Source organism: Archocentrus centrarchus, chromosome 19, assembly GCF_007364275.1.
Source record: "Archocentrus centrarchus isolate MPI-CPG fArcCen1 chromosome 19, fArcCen1, whole genome shotgun sequence".
NCBI lineage: Eukaryota > Metazoa > Chordata > Actinopteri > Cichliformes > Cichlidae > Archocentrus > Archocentrus centrarchus.
In genome coordinates, this window is record NC_044364.1 from 21,660,162 (window position 1) to 21,682,363 (window position 22,202).

Here is a 22,202-nt window from a genome sequence, read left to right on the forward strand (position 1 = left end):
ATAAGTGGAACTGATGAACTTCTTCATATTGCTGAATCATCTGAGTTCAAACATGCAGGATTTTTTTTTACAAAGTTGTCTGTAAAGTTCTGATGTAATAAACTGGCCAAAACAGCAACTTATGTCTGACACTTCATCATTACGGTATCTTTTGAATATTTAACTGTTTTTAATACAGTAAAAATGAGAAAATTAAAAATTCTTTTTAAGCTTTGAAAGGCTATAGAACAAACAAGTGTAATAGAAAGGTAATTTTTAAATATTTGTAAGAAAATGTGTAAAATCTCTATTACAATGTTTCAACATGAAGTTTAGATGAATGAAAATGTCAGAAATGCCAGTTTTATGAAAGTGAAATTATTTCTATGAAAATTTAATTTCTCAAAATTTTATGAGCTTCAAGGTTGTGTGAATGATCATATAAAATAGTTTCAATCTGACATTTATGTATAAGATGTGAAACTTATTGCTATTTCTCAGCTTTTTAATCAGACGTTTGAACGTTTATCAGGTAAAACTCAGTTTTACTTCAAACGAAGACACTTGGTTCCATTTTTATGGTGAAAAATAACTTTATTAAAGCTTCAAATGAAAAACATTTGGATGAGAAACAAAAGAAATAGTAAAAAAAAAACACCCCAAAAGTTCTGATTTTGGCACAAAGCTGAAATAAAATAACATTTTTCATCCTGAACACAAAATGATTCAGATCTCAGCCCAGCAACCCCACCTGGACTCACAGTATAAAAAAAGACATTGTGAAAGTCCTAGCAGAAAAAGCAGAAAATCAAACAGAAAAATCTGAATAAATTAAACTTAAAGCTCTGATATTAAAGGTTCAGTTCATCAAACACAAAAATTCAAACAGGAAGCACCACATTTCACCCATCAGCACTTTTAACCTTTGCCCTTCCTGCTGACCACAGAAATTAAGTTTGACTGAACTTTGCCCCCCAACTTTATACTGACCACAGAGTCAAACTAAACCAAAGCCCAACATTTTCACACACAAGCTGAACTGAAACCAAGAAACAAATCTGATGATCGGGAATAATCCAGCCGCCCTCAGGAACGTTTTTAAATGTCTGCAAGACCACAGACTGGATATAAAAGATGGTCATTGCCACGGTGAGCCTGTCACTCAGTACTCAGGTCAAGGCTCAGTCACATGACGCTCTGAAAACACCTTGATTCAGTCAAAAAAAAGTTTCCTGAAGTCCGTAGAACACTCTGAGGCTCTTGATTCAAACATCTGAACCTGGATAAATTCTCCCATTCATTTATCTAGTGTATGATTGGACGCTCACTGTCAGAGGCGGGGCTCCAGTGTGCACAGGTCAGCAGGTGTGTTGCACCTGTCACTCTCAGAGCTCCGTGTTGGGTGCTCGGCCCACCGCCCTCCCCTCACACTCTCTGTGGAAGTCGCAGCCGTCCAGTAGATGGCGGTACGTGGCCCGTACATCCCGGTACAGCGGTGCATCCTCCTCCAGCCCGGGGAATCGAACTGGAGACTCGTTGATGAGCAGCTGCAGCCGCGGGCCTCGCTGGCAGTCGTACAGAACAAAAAGCAGGTTGGCGGCATACGGGACGATCTGACTTGTCTGGAAACGCCGACCTGTGAGGTGCCAAGGGGGAGAATTCCTGTTAGAGTGAGATTCCTCAAACAGCAGATTCTGATGTGAAACAAACCGTTGAGATTCGTGTATTTCAGGCATTTTAGTTCTCCATAACTTAAAAGATTTTTATAAGATTTTCTGAGTAATTAAGCAGCATTGTCTGCTTATAATAATAATAAGTGTTGTTGTTATAATATAATAATAACAACAACAACACATAATAATAATAATAATAATATTATTATTAAGGCATTTTACAATATTCACAAAAAATTTAATGCACATTTTTAGTCAGAAATTGGGATATATATCCATATTAAAAGTTTACTCTGCATAATAACAGGTATTTTCTCCATAAGAAACCTTTTTGTTACAGAGTTTGAACTGCAGTTCATTTAATGCATGATAACTGTAAAGCTTGAGTTCACTCTGTTTTTAAAATAAAAGCACTCAGTTTTCTTTATTAAAGTGACTGGTTAAAGGAACATTAAATATATTCCAGTCATACTTTAATTTCTCAGACTGAATATTGATGATTACAACAGCTCTGACAGTAAAAATATTGCTGTGCTTTCCTCTTCATGATAAAATAAATATCTCTCATGTCCTTTATTACCCAAATCTCAATTATATTTACAGATATGCTGAATCTATGAGACCACGATGTCTGATGTTTGGGACAGTGACCATGAATGGACGTGACCACTGCATTAGAACAGAAAATGATTGAGTTTGGTATTTTTCTGCAGTTCAAACATGTTGAATTCATGTGGAAAAACATTTATAATCAGAAATGTATATTTTTTTAAAAAGATGCTCCAACTCTTCTTGCATTTAAAAATGATGTAAATGGAGAAAAAAAACAAACAAAAGAAAAAAAAAAACACCTCACAGCTTCCAGAGTCTGTGTCTCAAACCTGGAAACATGAGTACAGTTAATTTATTTTGGTCTTTCTGTTGTTTAGATTAGTTGCTGGACTGATAATAATGTTTTTTTGTTCAATAAACCAAACAAACAAAAAATTATGCTCTGATTGGATGTGGAGCTTGTACCATGCTGTGACGGGTAGTTGCTGGCAGTGGGAGGAGTCTGGTCTTTGTAGAGTCCCAGTAGAGAGAGGAGGGGGAGGAGTGTCTCAGCATGACCCACCAGGACAGAGGCTGGCTCTGGGGACGCCTCAGTGGACCTGACAGAGACATGATCGGTTACAGTCAGTGATCAATTAATGAGCTCCAGCAGAGTTCCCAATGCCTCGGAATGATTGATGACAGAGATCATAGGTCAGAGGTCAGAAACAACCCCTGCCACCGACAGTGATTCTGAAACATCATCCAATGATCTTCATTGGTTTTGAACCTGAAGACAGCTTTTGACTTTTCCCAAAAATCAGCTTTAACAGCCTTTTTCCCCATGAAAGCTAAACTCCGCCCACCACATCTCTGTAAACAAACAAAATGCCACTGTGAGCTTTGCCCAGCAGCATCACCCACCTGCGAGGACGTCCGGCTTTGTCAAGTGTCCTGAAAACGTGATGAAAGAGCGGACAGCTGGACAGGCTACTGATCTCGTGGCCGTAAGCACGCTTCCAGTACTGCTTCAGGTCTGACTTGTACTCCAACACCTGTAGATGGTGAGCACAAAGAGGAAACAGGCCAATCAGAGAGCCGTAAAAATGTAAAGGCAGGGTCACAGAGACAGCTTCCTCATCAGGAGCTCAAACACTCACAAACATGTTTCCATAATCAATCAGTTTGTTCATTTACCATCAGAAAAGTGGTCAGACTTTTACCAAATGGAGCAGACAGAGTTCACCTGCTCATTCACTAATATTCAGTCATCTCTAATCAATACATGCAGCTCAGGGCTTCCACAGAAACACTGATGAATTATTGATCCCCAATCAGCAGGAATCAGCTCTGGAACACAGCAAAATGACCCGTTACTATGGTCCTGTTACCTTTGCGTCAGTCTCGTTGAAGAGGAAACACCATGGTGAGTGCACGGACCTGATGGAGAGCTCATAGGAGCACAAGAAGAAGGCCGCTTCCACCAGATCTACAGGAGGCACAGAGGGACAATCTTCATCACACACAGTTGCAGCTCCACAGAGCGTGCCCCCTGCGGGGCAAGATGTCCACAGAGCAGCTGTCGTTTTGTTTGGAGAATATTTAAAGAAGAAAGCTGAACTGCACCATGGGAGATGTAGTTAATGTGTGTGTGTGTGTGTGTGTGTGTGTGTGTGTGTGAGTGTGTGAGAGAGAGAGAGAGAGAGAGAGAGAGACCTGGTGTGAGTCGGTGGTGAGGAAGGCCCAGCCTGTCAGCCATCCTTCTCCTCACTCCCTCCATCTCCTTGCCGTGCTTGAACTTCTCCACTTCCAGCAGCGCTGTGTGGTTGTTCTCCACACCCTCCACGTAGCCACGACAGCGCTCAAAGAAACGCATCAGCTCGTCATCCACCTTGTGGCTATACTCTGGCTCGGTGTCTGCATGCACACACACAGAGCTCAGAGGTCAGGCTCGAGGACACACCCATACACTGAGAGAGTACACACTTACCCAGAATGCCTCTGGGCTGCTGTGACTCACCAGGGTGCCCCCAGTGGCGCTGCAGCCCCTCTTGAAAAGCCTCCACGCTGCTTACGCAGCGATGCTTCGAGCTGGTCAAGAAACGCACCCTCCTATTCTTCACGTTCTCCTCGGACAGTAGAGATGGAAACAAGGACGCCAGGCGGCTTGCCAGCTGACGCAGGTCATCCCGGCCCTTTGCCACCAACTGACCTGATAATGAGGATAAGCATCATCATCTGTAGCTCCGAGGTCACCATGATGAAAACTTTAACATGTTCACAGGAATATTTTTTACTTTAACTTCTTACAAAGGCCAACACAACACAATTAAACTGAAATAATTCAAGATTTTTCAACAGCTTAAAAGGAATATTTTCAAAAATGTTCCTGTGCTGAAACTGGGTTAGTTCCCAGAATATTCCAGCACTTTACCGGTATATATCTTAGGAAATTTTCAGCTGTTTAGCAAGGATTTATTCACAAATACTCTCCCAGTTTTACTTTAATCTGATTTCATGATTTCAAGTACAGTTTATTTAGGAATATTTAACAGCACACCTGGAATGTTTCCACAGTGTACCTGAAATATTTCCACAGTATATATGGAATATTTCCACTCGTATTTCCACAGCATATTTCCGAGTATGTGTGCTGATCCAGTTTAATGTCAGGTATTCGTTCAGGTGTTTGTGGTTGGCGGCTCTCACCGTCCATGTCCTCGGTGTACCAGGCCTCCCAGCGGCTCTGGATGTCCTGTATCCATTCCTCGGAGCCGCCGGAGCTTCTGGAAGCTTCGGTCCGGACCAGCTCGCTCAGTTTCTGGATCCTGCGGATGTTCTTGACGGTCGGGTAGCGGCTGCCGTGCCGGATGACGGCGGTGAGGTGGACCGGGGAGCAGCGCTCGGCCGGCGGCGGTCTCAGTACGGACGGGTCAGCGGACAGCGGGTCCCGCAGCAGGTGCGGGTTCACCTCCTCGTACCGGGTCTTGGTGCCGAAGTACGGGGCGATGTGCGGGATGTCAGGGACCGACAGACAGGCGAAGGACAGGCGGGGCACCACCAGGCCAAGAGCAGCTAGCAGCACACCCCCAGCGGGCTGAGTCACGGAGAACATATCGGCGGGGACCGGAGAACCGGACAAGGGGAGAGAACCGGGGAACCGAACTGGGGTTGACAGGCGCCGCCGCCGCCACCTCTGTTTGGTCTGTTTATGTTCCGGGTTGGTGTGACCTATTAACCTCATATCCGCCCGCTGGGCAGGCTGACTGGAAAGGATCCGGGAGGTTTAAAATCGATTTTAAACAAACAAAAAAACAAAAAAAAAAAACCCTATATCTTCTATGAAAAATTGATTACTAAAAACTCCCTGAATAAATTTTACTGAGAACGGAGGTCTGATAAAGATCGCTTGACTTCCTGAAGCTTAAAAAGATACATACAGCTTCCACTTAGCAGAAGCCAAAATAAAAGCCCTGACCTGTTTGTGTCTTTCAAAGTAAAAGCTTCAACTGCAACAAGAAATGCATTTTATTCTCCGAATTCAAATTAAGCACCAAACATTTAGAATATGTAAATAATAAAATAATACTAACAGATAATGAAAACTGAATCAGAAACAAACTAACAATGAGACAACAGAGTAGTTATTTCTGTCTAAAACAGGAAATGTACTGACACTGAATCTACTTTATCTCATATGGAAGTGATTTAGTACTTGGAGCTGCCTATTTATGCAGGGTGTTTTTTTGTTTGTTTTGTTTTGTTTGTTTGTTTTTTTAAAATATTTGGTAACTAAGAAAGAACAGTCTTCAGAAACTGACGTATATCTGGACACACGAATGAGAGCAGGCAGTCACTGTGAGGTGTGCAGACAGGGCTGAGCAGAAACATCTGAAACTGCTGCAATCAGAAATCGTGCTGATCAGAATGAAAAAGCCCCGATAACTGAGAATAAAAACATGTTTAAAGTGTTTGAAGGAAGTGTTTGAAATGAATACTAGTCTGATTTCAGTGTTTAAAATCATAATTTAAACCAACGATGTAGAATAGTTTAGGAATAACACACAAACTCCTAAAATGACCAAAGTGTGTCGGTGCTGTCGTGATGTAAGCACCTGTGACAGAATCTAAACTGGAACTGAAGATTAAAAAAATAAAAAAAAATGGTGTCATTTGGAATAAACTTTTTCTTTAGTTGAGATTCAGAGTAGTAAAAGTTTTTAAAAGCAACCAAAAGCAGCAGCTCGAAGGAAGGAAACTGTCAGATTGGCAGGTGGATCTGTTATATTTAGCTTTATGATTGTTAACATATTGAAGAATTATTTGTTTTTTACTTGATATATTTTGTATTGTTGTCTGTGGACCCCAGGAAGAATAGCTGTTGCTGTGGTAACAGCTAACAGGGCTCTGAATAAAGAGACAAAGAACAAATCAGCTGTTTGCTTCTCATTTATTGTCAGTATGCAGAAGATAATGATTGACATCAGGTATCAGACCACCACCAAACACCGGATTCAAACTAATCAGTGAGGCTTTAAAGCTGAGTGTGCTGAGCTGCAGCTGCAGATTGAACCGACTGAGTGAAGAGAAACCAAACAAAACCTTCTGAGACGGCCTTGTTCTCTCCTTCTGCTGTTGGGAACATCCAAACAAACAGTAAGATCCAGTCACAGTGAGGCTTCATGTGGAGTCTGAGTCTCTCTGACAGCACAGATACACTCAGTGAAACTGAGACTCCCAGCAGAGACCTCTAGTGGAAAAACACGTTTATGTCATTGATGCAAGAGAACAACATGTGACATGTGGTTCTTCATCAGCCCATTGCAGAATGTGATGTTTCTGATGGAAACTGCTCTGTATTTGTTCCCCAGCTGTCCAATCATTTCTCTCCACCTGCAGCTGTTTGACAGCCAGCAGCTGCTCACACTCTGCTGAAATATTCATATGAACTGATTCTTAATGTGAAAGATTCTCTGGGATTACACAATAAAGGAGAGAAAAGAGAGAAATCAACATGTGATGTTCTGCTGTGAGTTTGTTCTGCACATTTACAGCACAGGACGGATCTTCATGCTGATGACCTTCAGGGAGTAGTCATAACCCTTCCAGCTGTACCATGACACACCAACAGCATAGAGAGTGCCATCAGCCCCCCAGCAATAAACCCCATTAGGGTTTGCAACGTGACAGGCATTGTACCAGAACGCCCCCAGAAATGATTTGGCACAGTTATTATCCCAGCTGTCCTGGTCTTTGTCAAACGTGGAGAACTTCTGTCCGTTGTGACCACTCAGGGAGTCTCCTGCAGAAACACAGATGTACAATCACAACATTACCAATAATCCCAGTCAGACTGCTCACCAGGTGTACTGCGAGTGTTCTCAGACACAGACTGGACTCATACTGTGGAGAAAGAAGCAGCAAGACATTTAATACAGGCAGCCCATGTAAAACATAGACCAAGAGAGAAACAAAACAACAGTCAAAAAAAGATTCTATGCTTGAAGGTTTAATTTATGGAATACTTACTTTTTAAGTGTAGATAATGTATTTTGGGCCTTGCCATTATGGCTAAGTTTCAAGTTGTTCATATAATGAGTAAAACAGGCATAAAATGTCTTAAACTTTGGTTTTAGGTGTGAAATTTTGCTGGTATAGATGTGATATTGTCCAAGAATCAAAAATAGATTACATACATATATCTTTATCCTTAAGAAAACTTTTATTTATGCCAAATAATATAAATTTGTCCTGTAAAGAGATGTTATTTCCTTTTTTTTTTTTTTTAAATGTTCATCTTACCAATCCAGAAGATTCTTGTAAGAGAGCAGTTCAAAGAAAAAGATGCATCACTGTTTCATTATGGTTTCCACAGAATGTACATAAAATATCCAGTTTCAGTTTATTTCTCTGGTTTAAGAAAATCTTCACAAGGTAACAGTTGTGAATAATTTTGAATGTCACCTCTTACTTTGTTGGTCAATAGGTCACCAGATGCTAAACGTCTCATTGCACCATTTGGAATAGCATCAAACACACCTGGGTGTTGGGTGGCTGTGGCTCGGTTGGTAGAGCAGGTCACCTACTAATTGGAAGGTTGGTGGTTTGATTCTGGGCTTCATGTGAAAGTATCCTCGGGCAAGATACTGAACCCCATGAATTACACTTCTGTTCAACTGATCTGATTAAGGGCTTGAAGTTTTCAGATGATCTCACATTTTCGTCCCTTTGAATGGAAATTCTAAGATACTTAACAGAGTTTTTATTGGTATGTCACATTAAGTGCCTTCCATATTGGACTTTGTATGAAACAGTTTACATTTTTGAATGTTTAATGTCAGCACTTAATTTTAATGACATTAAATGCTTTTTTAAACTCATGTCTTTTAGAAAAAGTGTCGTATCACTGCCAGCTGACTGATGATAGTATTTTTATGAGCTACAGATATTCCAGAGATTCCACTTGTTTTAATTTGGGTTGATAGAATTTGCATTGCCACTAAAAATAAGTATGGAGATGCAGGACAACCTTGCCTGAGACCCCTTTGATGCTGAAACTATTAGTACAGCCATTTGATAATTTAATGGAAACACTGCAGTTTGTGTACAACATTTTAAAAGTTTTTATAAAGGGTTCTCCAAATCCCAATTTTTTTTAGAGCTTTAAACAAGAAATTATGTTCAATTGCATCAAAGACTTTTAAAAAAAAGTCTAAGAATAGAATAAAACCATCATCTGTTAATAGATGTGGGTAATCTATGATGTCTAAGACATGCCTTAAATTGTTGGTTATGTGTCCACTGGTGATAAAACCAGACTGAGTTTCAGCAAGGATTTCATTTAGTTTATTTAAGCTTTAAGTTTCTTTGCAATGCAACTTGCAATAATTTTATAATAATTTGCAATAAAGTGATTGGTCGCCAGTTATCAAGAAGTAGTTTCTCTTTTTGTGGTTTAGGGATTAAAGAAAGTCCTTGAGTCACAGTAGGTGTGAGTGAACCATATTCTAGGCTTTCTAGGTATACTTTATATAGAAAATATCTCCTTTGAATATCTCTTATAAAGTTCTGCAGTTAATCAGTTTGTGCCAGGAGATTTGTTGAGATTGAATCTGTTAATAGATTCTTCAGTTTCTTTAATGGTAGTCTAGTACATACAGTGGGGACAATAAGCTTTTGATACATGCAAGTTTTGCCAACTACAAAGAATGGAGTTCTGTAATATTTATCGTAGGTACAGTTCAACTGAGAGCGACAGAATCTAAAAAAAAAAAAAATCCAGAAAATCACATTGTATGATTTTTAAATAATTTCACTTTAAATAATTTTCATAAGTTCGCTGCTACACAAACCCAGTGCCACTTCACTCACCTGCCCCTCCATCCTTGAATCCAGAAACAGTCAGTTTGTATCCCTCACATTCAGCATCCACCTTGATTGAAGAGTAACGAGCGAACACTTTCTTTCCTTCAAAGTCCTCCATGTCCACCAGCAGCTCACACTTTTGTTTCATTGTCAAAGACTGGATGATATCGAGACCTTCATTCACACAAAACACACTAGTAAACATTAAGGGTCCTGTTTCATACAGAGCTGCAGATCATTCAATAAATCACTCACCGAGCCAGTACTCTCCAGCTGGGTTACCAAAGCCCATTTTGTACTGATCCCAGGGTCTGTAGAAGTTCACCGAGCCGTCCATCCTCCTCTGGAACACCTGGGGGAGGGGAAAAAACATGTCTGACAGGAGGACATGGTTTCAGACAGCAGAGATTTGGATTTACAGCAGAGTTTAAACACTCACCGTCCAGCCGCCTCCTTCTGAGTCCATGTCACAGAACACCTGCACATAAACATCTGCCTGTTAATGTCTTAAGCTGCTTAAAGGCACATCAGCTCTAAAACCTGTACTGTACCTTTACAGCAGACCTTTCTGGGGGATAGATGGTGTACACACCGCTGGGTTGGCTGCTGTCTTGGCGGTGGATATCGCTGCAATCCAGCGGCCTGATGAGCTTTTTGCAGCTGGTCAGCAGAGGAGCCAGGAGGAGGAGGACAAAGACTGATGGCAGCTGGAACACAGAGGAAGCTGTTAACATGTTTAAAGTGTTTTCACAATATTCACTTCTTACCAAGCTCAACAAGCCTGTGATTTTCCCTCAAGATGCATTATATTTCTTCTCTCCCCAGCCCTTCCTTTTTCCCCTGCTTTGCTGCTTTAGAGCCTCTCTTCACACAGCTTCCGAACTGGAATTTATAATTACGAATCTGGTCAGCTGGTCTCTCAACGCCATTGTTTTGATCAAATTTTCACCATGAGGAGATTGGGGGAAAGAGAACCCTGTTCCCTCTTATTAATTGACATTCCAGCTGGCTACGTTATGGTTCCTGTGTGGTGTGGAAGAGGACGTGCCTGGCCGTATTGTAGATGGAGGACACACACATTTGGTTTATTGACACTGGGATTTCTCCGACCTGGAGATACCTGGCTTGTCATTGCAATAAGGAATTCTAGGCAGCTGTCTGGCCGTGGTAAGGCTGCTTATGACGGGAATGCAGGAAGGTACAGACTCAAACTCAGACTCTGTATATCTGGAGCTGATTCAGAGGGGTAAGATCTTGGAAATGTATGTATCTGTTTCTGCACAGCGAAGGAACGAACCAAGAAGATTCGGATGAACTGGATTTTGTTCGCCACAGAGAGGTGCCAGAAAGACTGAAGGCTGTCAACAAATGAATCAGTACAGTCTGTACCAAAACAAGTCGTAGAATCATGAATTTGGCTCCCTGGCGGCCTTGGAATGCCGCTTATCAAATTGTCTCCGGGATGTTTTGTAAACAGATGCTCTACACCCCCGCTGTCCTGTCTTCTTCTGACCTGTGTTGGACTGATCTCCCTGACCTAGCTGCTGATGAACTCTACATCTTATCAGAACTGTTAGCTGAGGAGGGAGTTTGAGTCAGTCCCACAGTAGCCCGACCCCCGTGTTCAGAGCGTGTTCTATTTATGCTCTGGCCCCTGAAATTCAATCAACTGCGGTTGCTGGTGTCACTAGCTCCACATTTCTCAAAAACAGAGTTACCAATAACCAGGGTTTTCTCCTTGGATGGTGTGTCACAGAGTGGGAAAAAACAGCCCAGCTGGCCTGCTTTCCCAGCTGCTCGGGATCTGCTGGGAAGGGCAGCAGCAACGGTGGTCTGCACCGACTGCTGGCTAGCTATACAGGATTTCCAGGTTGCAGAGTCAGCCCTCCAATAAGATGTGATAAGCTAAAATTTAATGATCTCATGATGGGGAAATTTGCATATTACAGCAGCTCAAGTATAGAGAATAAGGATGAAATAAAATAAATGAAATAAAATAGAAAAGACTATATACATAAAAATATATATCAATACACATATACATATACACATCAAAACACTATATGCATTTGTAGCTGGTAATTTGTAGACAGCATACACAGTATGCATTATGGGAGAGAGTGTAATAAATAATGTAACATACTATATGTAAATGTGCACTGTATGCACAAATCACTGAACCTGGCCTCCAAGGCTACAAACAGGCTACATTATTACAAGCACCATTATTATTAATCACTAAAATTAATTTCACTTTGATCTGTGACAAATTGAAGCGATTTCTATGTCTCTGCCCACACTCAGTGTTATGAAGTCACTAAATGGCTGCCATCAGATTTTACAGTCTTTACATTACAATATAAAGTGTGTTGAGGTGAGAAAGTAACATAAGCACAGTAAAGTGACACTAAAGTGTGAAAAAGAGCAGCGGGTGAACTACAGAATGTCAGTGTCACAGGTTTCCTCACGGAGGTTTTATAAAGACCCAAGAAAGACTATGTATAATAATTTAGATTCAAGTGCATAATGCTAGCTACGGTGACTGTTTCAGTCAGCCAAGAGATCAAAAAAATTATGGACAGTAACACAGATGCTCTAGTTCTCTAGGGTCATAACTACAAAATAAAGTAACTTGAGGTGACTGTTGTGATTTGGTGCTATATAAATAAAACTGAAATTGAAAATTAATTGAGACATGCTGGAGGAGAAAATATTTTACAGAGCTCTCGTTTCTTGGAAAATACTTTGTTACACACTACTTAAAATTATTTACACTGTTATTAAAATTACATTCAGAATAATTTGTGTCTGCCTTCCTTTAAAAACTTGAATTATTAAGACAAATACGTCATATTTCACATAAAATACAATTAAATTGCATTTAATTTTAATGAAATTACAGCCTTAGTAGTAGGGTGTATTATAAAAGTGCTAACACAGCTGCTTCTTTGAAGTAATCAAACAGGAACTGAAAAGTCAAGAATGAAGATTGAGTTTTCTTTTGTGTTGTTTTTCTGGCAGGTTTTGCAAGCAGAATTATGATCAAGGCAAAACAAGCCCACAGACCCAGCCATACACACACACACACACACACACACACACACACACACACACACACACACACACACACACACACACACACACACACACACACACACCCTCTGAAGCAGGATCAAGTGGATTGTAATTGGAGTCTAATAAACTTTCGATCTTGAATAACATGTTCTAAGTTTTTTATAACCTTATCATGCCATAACAGAAAATTTAGTGTTTTCTTTTTCTGTCAAATGTCTGTATTGTTCCAAATTGGTGTTAGTTTACTTGGGATAAGTGAAGACTTGGTTATTTTAAAAAATTCCCACCAGGCTGTCAGAGAGGTGTTTAAGACTTTTAAAGCAGTAATGACACTTAATAGTGGAGCTAATGAAAGGCAAAGCTGAGACTTTTACTTTTCCACAAAGTACTTCTTCTAGATCCAGCCATGGGCTGTCTAACAAGTTTGATTTCATTTTGAAATGTATTGCAATCCATCCATCCATCCATCCATCCATCCATACATCTTCTTCTGCTTATCCGGGGCCAGGTCGTGGGGACAGCACAGTAGCCCAGACCTCCCTCTCCTCTGCCGCCTCCACCAGCTGATCCAGAGGGACCCCAAGGCATTTCCAGGCTAGCTGAGAGTTATAATCTCTCCAACATGTCCTGGATCTGCCCTGGGGCCTCCTCCCAGTAGGACATGCCCAGAACACCTCACCCAAGAGGTGCCCAGAAGACATCTTAGGCAGATGCCTGAACCACCTCAACTGGCTCCTTTCGATGTGGAGGAGCAGTGGCCCCTCCCGAATGGCTGCAATCTATTGGCTAAGAAATTGTAATAAAAAATGTGATACTTCTAGACTGCCATTGTGTTATGAGTGTGATGGTTTGTTTTTTCATAGATATGTTGAGATGTCTGAGTCTAGTGACTTAAACCAAACAACAGAAGGTTTATATGGGATCACTAAAAACAAATTCTTCAATAGCAGTATCAGATGGATTAATCTGTGAAGAATATAAAGCTTCATAAAAGACTTTAAAAGATTTGTTTATATGTTGTGGGTCAGGAGTAATGTTACCAGTTGAGTCTTTAATAGAGTAAATAGAGTAATTTTTTCTTATCTGAGCAGTAAGATATAATTTTGCCCTGCTTTACTGCCTTTCCTGCTTCCCAAAGAATCATGATATTCCCGGCAGACCCTTATTTTCTAAATATGAATGCGCATCTCCGGAGAAACGTGCTTCCTTCCATGGATTTCTGGCTAATTCCCCCAAGTTTGTAAACAGAACCAAGAAAAAAAAACTAGGGGGACAAACATATTTGCACCTTAACAAGACTGACTACAGCAAAGAGCAGGACCCAGAAGGGAAAAAGAAATCCCAACATTTTATGTTTCTGTCAGCCGGCACCGCATGTAAAACACTGGAACAGGACCAAAAGGTAATTAACACATGCAACCAGTGGCGGTTTTGGATATGGGCGACATGGGCAGCTGCCCAGGGTGGCTTTTGATCTACGGCGGCATGACCGTCCCCCTCCACCCATCGCATTGCGATCGCCGCAGCAGCGCCTACCGCACTACTCCACTTGTGGGTAATGAGCGCCCTCTGCCTGCTGTGTGGTGCATGTAGTTTTCTGCCATGGTCTGACAGACAGGCTGTAACAGAAGGAAAGGGGCAGGCGGGGGATTCTCTCGTCTCGGTTGGTGAGCCTAGAATGAATCTGTGCATCTAATAACATTAGATGCTCTAATAAAATTAGATGCACATAATTGATAGAACACAAAGCACATTTCATTTATAATACTGTAAATATGGTCATTAATTCACAGTATTTGTGTGAACCTGAATCCTGATGAAAAAAATAACACAAATACGAATCTAGACAGTTCAGACAAATGTTGGTGGATGGCGCAGTGTTGCCAGATTGGGCAGCTTCTGAACACATTGGGCTGAAAAATTGTATAGATATATAATTTTCCAATTAAAAACTTCCTAAAAACCTACCAAATATGGTGAAAAGCAGCCAAAAATTTAACAACTCACCCAAAGCGGTGTATATTTAAATATATATATCACACCTGATGCTATTAACACAAGTTTCAATGGAGGTTTTGTTATGTTGGGCTGGAAACTGTCAGGCAGATCTGGCAACCCTAACCTATTCCACTTCAGTGCGAAGATGGAAAGGAAAAGGTCAAAGCCATCAGGTGCGCAGTTTAGGAAAAAGAGAAAAGAAGAAGAGGAGAAAAAAGCAAAAGATCAAGGTAAGCAGAAGATGTGTAATATTTCAGTTTCTTCCATGTTTTCTCAAATAAAAATTTAAAAGATATACTGAGTGTGCCTGTGATGGTGGGAGGGACCTTCTGTTAAAATGATATCGGAAAGAAATAAAAAATCCGATCCGATCTGACCCACATTAGCTGCATTATTTCTCCATAGATGACTGAAAACACAAGGTTATCCCTCATGCTGCGGGCCTGGAGCTCAGTAACATTTTCTTTAAATTTTCTTCTGAGAGCTGGGTCATTCCCTCGCTGTAGGATTTCACTGACTTCCTCAAGATGGTGTTTTCCACAGTGAACGTTTACAACCTGCTGCTGGCTGAACTCTATAAGTTCCCATAGAGCCTGAAACTCTTTGTGGAGGATTTCCACTAGGGCAAGGCAGGCGATAAAGCTGGACAGTTTGTTGTTATGGACTGTGGACTTTGTTATGAACTCCAAAATGTCTACCATGGTGCTGGTTTGTGGAGTGTCCGCATGTGGGGAGCCTTCAGGGCTGCTTCTCTTAGTCGACAGAGCTCCTTTGCTGCTGGAGGGAGTTGGCATATTGTCCGGTTTGCCCATGATGATTTGCTCAAAACACTCATTGATATAAACCTGTAAATTATACAGCTCTTCTTTGCCGTGCTCCAGAGCATTGATGTTAGTGAAAAATGGCTAGAAATGATTTTCTATTACTTTTGAAATATCTATAATTAAAAACTTCTCACTGAAGTTTTTGCAGCCAGTGGTGCGCTACCATGTTCGAAACTGCCGAGATTCCCACTGAGTTCCCACATCACTACAGCATAGCGCCTCCTCACTACCTCTCACGCTCTCTATGGTTGTGTTTTCTGTGTCAACACCATTTAATTAGTTGGTGACAGCCTACTGAGTCAGTGGGGAGGAGCAAGAGGGCTACTGCTACTCATTTCTCCTCTGAGCTATTAATCTGACATATTTCATTTCACAAACTTACCTTCATTGTCAGATTTCTGCTAGAATCACAGATGTGCTGATGTGTATCTGAAAGAAAAAGACTGCTGTAAAGTAATCTGTGACTGCAATTATGTGTATTCTTGGTTTAACATATGTTTAATGAGTCTTTTTAGTGCAGTGTCTAGTTAAATTTTCTCTCTTGTAATCTGATGATAAGTAGCTTTGCTTGCTGTATGTCTTCCATTACCTCTGACTGACACTAATATACTGTAACTGCTGCTAACTTACAGGCAGATTTCCGGGAACACAGCCTTCTAAAGATGTTTATCAGGAGCATCACTTTTCTATGGTTAACATGCAATTGCACTGATTACAGCTGGTGGTTTATTATTACCATGCCCCCTAGAGGTGTGACAGGGTATAATTTTTGGTATCTTTGTTAACAATATTACAGGAATCAAAAAATCAATACAAAAAAAAAAACAATATTACAGAAAAACTACATATCATACCAAATTTAGATGAGAGACAGCCAGTGACCCCTCAATCATCTGAATACATTTTTGCCATAATTGGGTTAAGGTTAAAAAACAAACAAACAATTTTTAACCCTTTGGAGATGATGGACACACTGGTGAGTGCAAACAACATCATCAATTGAAGATGACATAGCAGCAGGGTGTAGTCTCTGTTTCAGCTTGTGTCAAAAGTGTGAACTTTAAACCACCCACAGTTTTTAAAGTGTGTAGATAGAAATGGGAAAAACTGGATCTTCACTAACAGAAAAAAAAAAGAAGAAAAAATCACAGCATCCCCTTTCCTATTCAGTTGTACTATTCTTTCAAAGCCTCTGAGTTGTATAAATTCTCTAGTTTAAGTAATTGCCTGACAGAAATTAGACAGTGGTTAAACAACAATTTCCTCCAATTAAAAACTGATAAAACTGAAACTTCAATTATTGCTCCTGACCCTATAATTTCAGAAATTAATCCCTATATCAGCTTCTTAGACTCTTCTATTCAATCAGTCCTCAGCCATTTAAGTGTAATTTTTTACAGTTCAATGTCCTTTAAGCATCACTCCAAACAGCCGGTTTGAAATTGTTTGTATCATTTAAGGAATATTTCAAAACTCAGATTATTGGTGTCAAAAGCTGAATTTGAGATGATTATTTATACTTTATCTCTTCTCGTTTGGATTATTGTAATGGTCTTTTTTTTTTTTCTTCAAATAAACTTTGACTCGCCTTCAGACTGCACAGAATGCTGCAGAATGCCTCTGGGCATTGGGCTTTTCAGGCAGTGGTACCAAGGTTGTGGAATTTTTTGTGCTGTACAGACTCCATTGACTCATTTAAAAAGCAGCTGAAAACGCTTTTATGTGGACAAGCTTTTAATTTACTTGTTGTTTTATATTATATCCTATTTCTTTCTATTGTTTTGTTATGCGCTTTGTCTTTTATCAGAATCAGAATTAGAAATACTTTATTGATCCCAGAGGGAAATTTCTGTTGTTACAGCTGCAACTGTCTCATTTTAATGAATCTTTTAGTGTTTTTATCTGTGAAAACTGCTATATAAATCCATTTTACTTAAATTTTATTGGTAAGTACCAAACTCAGTATAGATAAAAACTACATAAGCTGTGCGAGGTGTTGTAGACCCACCTGTATGAACTCACCTGCACGTCAAGCTCAGTGTTCTTTGTTTCTTCACCTTCAGAGGAACCAGAGGCTGCTTCTCCTTTGGTATGCCCAAGTCTCCCAGAGTCCTCGCTTATATCGGCAGGAGGGCTGACACATTGGACTCATACAGCTCTTTACACTGTCTCCAATTACACCATGACATTTCTCCCCAAAAGCACCACCAGGATGTGTTCAGGTTAAAAATAATAATCTGTCATCAGTTTTATTTGTACATGTCAAATAATGTATTTGCTGATCCACCCAACAATTATGCTCAATGTTTACCACTCAGTGCAAAACCTCCAGTACTTCCTGCTGTCATGCATGCACCATGGGACAACACATGCATTACAATTCAAAGACTAAGAGGTGTGGCCCACTGCTTTGGTACAGTATGTGAATCTTGAAGAAAAGATGCAAATTTGAAATTCAAAGCAGTCCTCACTCAAAGCAGTGAGAAGGGGTTGTAGTAGCAGTCTTCCAGTCCAGCTTATTAATGAACATGACATGTTTACATGTTTAGCCGCATGTTCTCCTTGAATCGCTGGCTGTCTGAGTGGTGTCCAAAAAACGATGTGGGCTTCATAGATAATTGGCAAAGTTTCTGGGGAAAACCTGGTCTTGTTAGGAGAGACGACATCCATCCCACTTTGGATGGAGCAGCTCTCATTTCTAGAAAGAAATCTGGCCAAATTTATTAACCCTCCTAAAACCTGACTACCCAGGGTTGAGACCAGGAAGCAGAGTTGCAGTTTTACACGCCTCTCTGCAGCTTCTCTCCTCCTGCCATCCCCCCAAAACCCCATCCCCATAGAGTCGGTGCCTGCTCCCAGACCACCAAAAAACAAAGCTAAAATCAGCAAAAAACTATTTAAGCATAAAAATTCAAAAACAATAAATGATATAGCTTCGTCAACTGCACCAAAGAACAAAACAATTAAATGTGGATTATTAAACATTAGGTCTCTCTCTTCCAAGTTCCTGTTAGTAAATGATTTAACAATTGATCAACATATTGATTTATTCTGCCTTACAGAAACCTGGTTATAGCAGGATGAATATGTTAGTTTAAATGAATCAACACCCCGAGTCACAGTAACTGTCAGAATGCTCGACGCACAGGTCGAGGAGGAGGAGTAGCAGCAATCTTCAATTCCAGCTTATTAATTAATCAAAGACCCAGACAAAGCTTTAATTCTTTTGAAAGCCTGACTCTTAGTCTTGTCCACCTTAACTGGGAAATTCAAAAACCTGTTTCATTTGTTATTATCTATTGTCCACCTGGTCCTTACTCAGAGTTTCTGTCTGATTTCTCTGACTTTTTATAAGATTTAGTGCCCAGCTCAGATTCAATTCAATTTTATTTATATAGCACCAAATCACAACAAACAGTCACCCCCAAGGCGCTTTGTATTGTGGGTAACGACCCTACAATAATACAGAGAAAACCCAACAGTCAAAACGACCCCCAATGAGCAAGCACTTGGCGACAGTGGAAAGGAAAAACTCCCTTTTAACAGGAAGAAACCTCCAACAGAACCAGGTTCAGGGAGGGGCAGTCATCTGCCGCAACCAGTTGGGCTGAGTAGAGAGAAAAAAAAGACATGCTGTGGAAGAGAGCCAGAGATTAATAATAATTAATGATTAAATGCAGAGTGGAGTATTAACAAAGTAAATAAGGTGAATGAAAAGAAACAGTGCATTATGGGAACCCCTCAGCAGCCTGGGCCTATAGCAGGCTGCTGAGGGGGTTCAGGGTCACCTGATCCAGCCCTAACTATAAGCTTGATCAGTAAAGTAAAGTTTTAAACCTAGTCTTAAAAATAGAGAGAGTCTGTCTCCCAAATCTAAACTGGATGCTGGTTCCACAGAAGAGGAAAGCTGAAGCCTTAGCCTCCCATTCTACTCTTAAGTATCCTAGGAACCACAAGTAAGCCAGCAGTCTGAGAGCGAAGTGCTCTGTTGGGGTGATACGGTACTATGAGGTCTTTGAGATAAGATGGGGCCTGATTATTCAAGACCTTGTATGTGAGGAGAAGGATTTTAAATTCTATTCTAGATTTAACAGGGAGCCAGTGAAGAGAAGCCAATATGGGAGAAATCTGCTCTCTCTTTCTAGTCCCTGTCAGCACTCTAGCTGCAGCATTTTGGATCAGTTGAAGGCTTTTCAGGGAGCTTTTAGGACAGCCTGATAATAATGAATCACAGTAGTCCACCCTAGAAGTAATAAATGCATGAATTAGCTTTTCAGCATCAGTCTGAGAAAGGATGTTTCTAATTTTAGAAATATTGCGCAAATGCAAAAAAGCGGTCCTACATATTTATTTAATATGTGCATTGAAGGACATATCCTGGTCAAAAATGACTCCAAGATTTCTCACAGTGTTACTGGAGGCCAAAGTAATGCCATCCAGAGTAAGCATCTGGTTTGACCCCATGTTTCTAAGGTTTGTGGGGCCGAGTACAAGAACTTGCAGGATGATGTTCAAATTAGGTAATATGTCTGCCAGGGGCGAAGGTTGCTGTGCCCCCACCACTTGTTTACTGTGTAATAGTTGATATTGGTAAGTACCACAAACTCAGTTTAGATAAAAACTACATAAGCTGTGTGAGGTGTCATAGACCCACCATATGAACTCACTTGCAGGCCAAGCTGAACACTTATCATTTCTTCACCTTCAGAAGAACCAGACGGCTGATTCTCCTTCAGTGTGTCAGTCTCCCAGAGTCCCTGCTTATATCTGCAGGAGGGCTGACACATCAGTCACATGACTCATTACACGGTCTCCGATTACACCATCAAATTTCCCCAAAAGCACCACTGAGTTGTATTCAGGTTAAAACTAATCAATTTCATTGCCAGCATCATCCCAATCACCCACAGAACATCCTGTATGCTGGGAGCAGCATGTACCCTGAACACCTGAGTAGTAGTGTAGTATCAGCAATGCTGATTTGGACATGATGAAACTACCATTGCCAGAAACACGCAGTATTTCACAGCACAGGCAGCTGGTTATGGGAAAGCCGGGAGGCATAGCCTCTTTTTTTTTTTTTTTTTTTTTTTTTTTAGCCTGTCATGTCTGGTAGATCTTGCAAGCAGAACTGTGATCTGAATGCGTTGTTGTGCCAAACATATTTGCTATTTCAAGATGAGCTCTATAGGTTCTCAATAGGCTCTTCTTGTTGATGTTTTAACCCTTTATTTTATTTATCTGAGTTATTTTTCCACATACTATGTAACAGCCAGAGCTGACAGGCTGAAGAAGAGGAAAATAAAGAGAAGAAAAGGGGAGAGAGAAAGGGAGCAAAAAAAAAAAAAAAAAAAAGGGGAAAGAGCACAAGTCTATTAATCAGATACTTCATCACTTTAACATATAAAAAAAATACTATCAATACTTGCAAAAATAAATTTGTGTGTGAAAAACAAAACTAACAAAGCATGTTACGCACACCAACAATTTTGTTGAGTTGTGATTGAGTGGGCGTTTGTGTCTGTGTCATGTTTGTGTCTGTGTCATGGAACGTACTTACCAATGAGGGCAAAACGCTGCAGCTCCACCCATCAGAAGCCAGAGGCAGGTACGGAAAGCCCCCGGAACCCCAGGCCACCAGCAGCCCACCAAGAGCCAGGAAGACCCCCGGCCACTCAGTCCAAAGACAACCGCACACCTCCCCCAGCAGACGGGAGAGGGTGGTCTCAGACGGAGCCCCCCCAGTCGAGGAGCGAGGGCTCCAGGGAACCCAAGGCGATGAGAAGCCAGCCCCCCCCCAGCGGCCAGCCCCCTGCACCGGCCGGCGGCAGGGCTCCCGGGCCCACGGCACCCAAGGACCGCCCGACCCTCCACAGAGCCCCCCCCCACGCCGAAGAAGCCAACGCAGCCCCGCACCGCACCTGAGTAGTAGTGTAGTATCAGCAATGCTGATTTGGACATGATGAAACTACCATTGCCAGAAACACGCAGTATTTCACAGCACAGGCAGCTGGTTATGGGAAAGCCGGGAGGCATAGCCTCTTAAATAAACTCTTGCAGTTTACTGTCCAAGCAGTGTAAAATGTGTTTTTGTAGAGGAACAGGATGTAGAGGCATCGCTTCACTGAAAGACAAACAGTTTTGTTGTATCTGGAAACAAATAAGACAGCAGCTGTTAGACTGTTCTTATTTAAATACATGTGTATGTTTTATTTTAGTGTGTGTGTGTTTCTGTAGATGGAAATAGGTGTTTTTCAAAAATAGTAGCAAATCCCGCTGAGAGAAAGTCAAAGAGTACTTCTTACATCAAAGGCCACCAGCAGCCAGATAATTACAATACTGTTATAAGTTGATGTGGAACAATTTATAGCTTTTATTATGTTGCAAACTCTGTTACATTTGCACGATAGCAAAATAAGAAACCAAAAAGAAACTGGTAGTATATATTTATAAAAAGTAACTTCTGCTCTGCCCACATTCTGATGATGATCTCACATCACTAGACTGTGATGTCGTTTTATTAAATGTGTTTTTTCTTCTGCCTGCTCTTCTAATCAGTTACATCTCAAGTGTTTCTTTCCCTTATTTACATCTGTAGAATATGTTTGTGAGTGATCGCCAGTATGAAGAGGGAGTGATGAGGATGGAGAGAGACTGTAAAAGAGCAGGAATACCAGATGAGCAGGTAGTGGAAAAACAATCTTCACTTTTGGAACTGATGTACCCAATGCTTTGTGCTGGCTCTGCAAAATAAAGG

At 40.9% G+C, this 22,202-nt stretch overlaps 2 protein-coding genes across 3 annotated transcripts; both read right to left on the bottom strand.

Moving 5' to 3' along the window:
- Nucleotides 1-561: 561 nt before the first annotated feature.
- On the bottom strand, nt 562-5,388 carry minpp1b (multiple inositol-polyphosphate phosphatase 1b). The gene is made up of 7 exons (XM_030755039.1): nt 4,893-5,388; nt 4,204-4,395; nt 3,900-4,100; nt 3,575-3,672; nt 3,108-3,238; nt 2,670-2,803; nt 562-1,615 (listed from the first exon to the last, which is right to left on the bottom strand). Exons 1-7 carry the CDS (start codon nt 5,296-5,298, stop codon nt 1,365-1,367), a joined length of 1,413 nt encoding a protein of 470 aa, XP_030610899.1. The 5' UTR covers nt 5,299-5,388; the 3' UTR covers nt 562-1,364.
- A 1,272-nt stretch (nt 5,389-6,660) lies between these two features.
- Nucleotides 6,661-17,605, bottom strand: LOC115798325 (microfibril-associated glycoprotein 4-like). Of its 2 annotated transcripts, none has more exons than XM_030755143.1 (7): nt 17,454-17,538; nt 15,828-15,874; nt 10,100-10,255; nt 9,988-10,026; nt 9,804-9,900; nt 9,555-9,722; nt 6,661-7,485 (listed from the first exon to the last, which is right to left on the bottom strand). In XM_030755143.1, the coding sequence occupies exons 2-7, from the start codon at nt 15,831-15,833 to the stop codon at nt 7,232-7,234; spliced, it is 720 nt and encodes a 239-aa protein (XP_030611003.1). In that variant the 5' UTR covers nt 15,834-15,874; nt 17,454-17,538; the 3' UTR covers nt 6,661-7,231. The 2 variants fall into 2 exon arrangements, with proteins under 2 accessions (XP_030611003.1, XP_030611002.1); XM_030755142.1 differs by having other exon boundaries at nt 6,663-7,485; nt 17,468-17,605.
- Between the last annotated feature and the right edge of the window lie 4,597 nt (nt 17,606-22,202).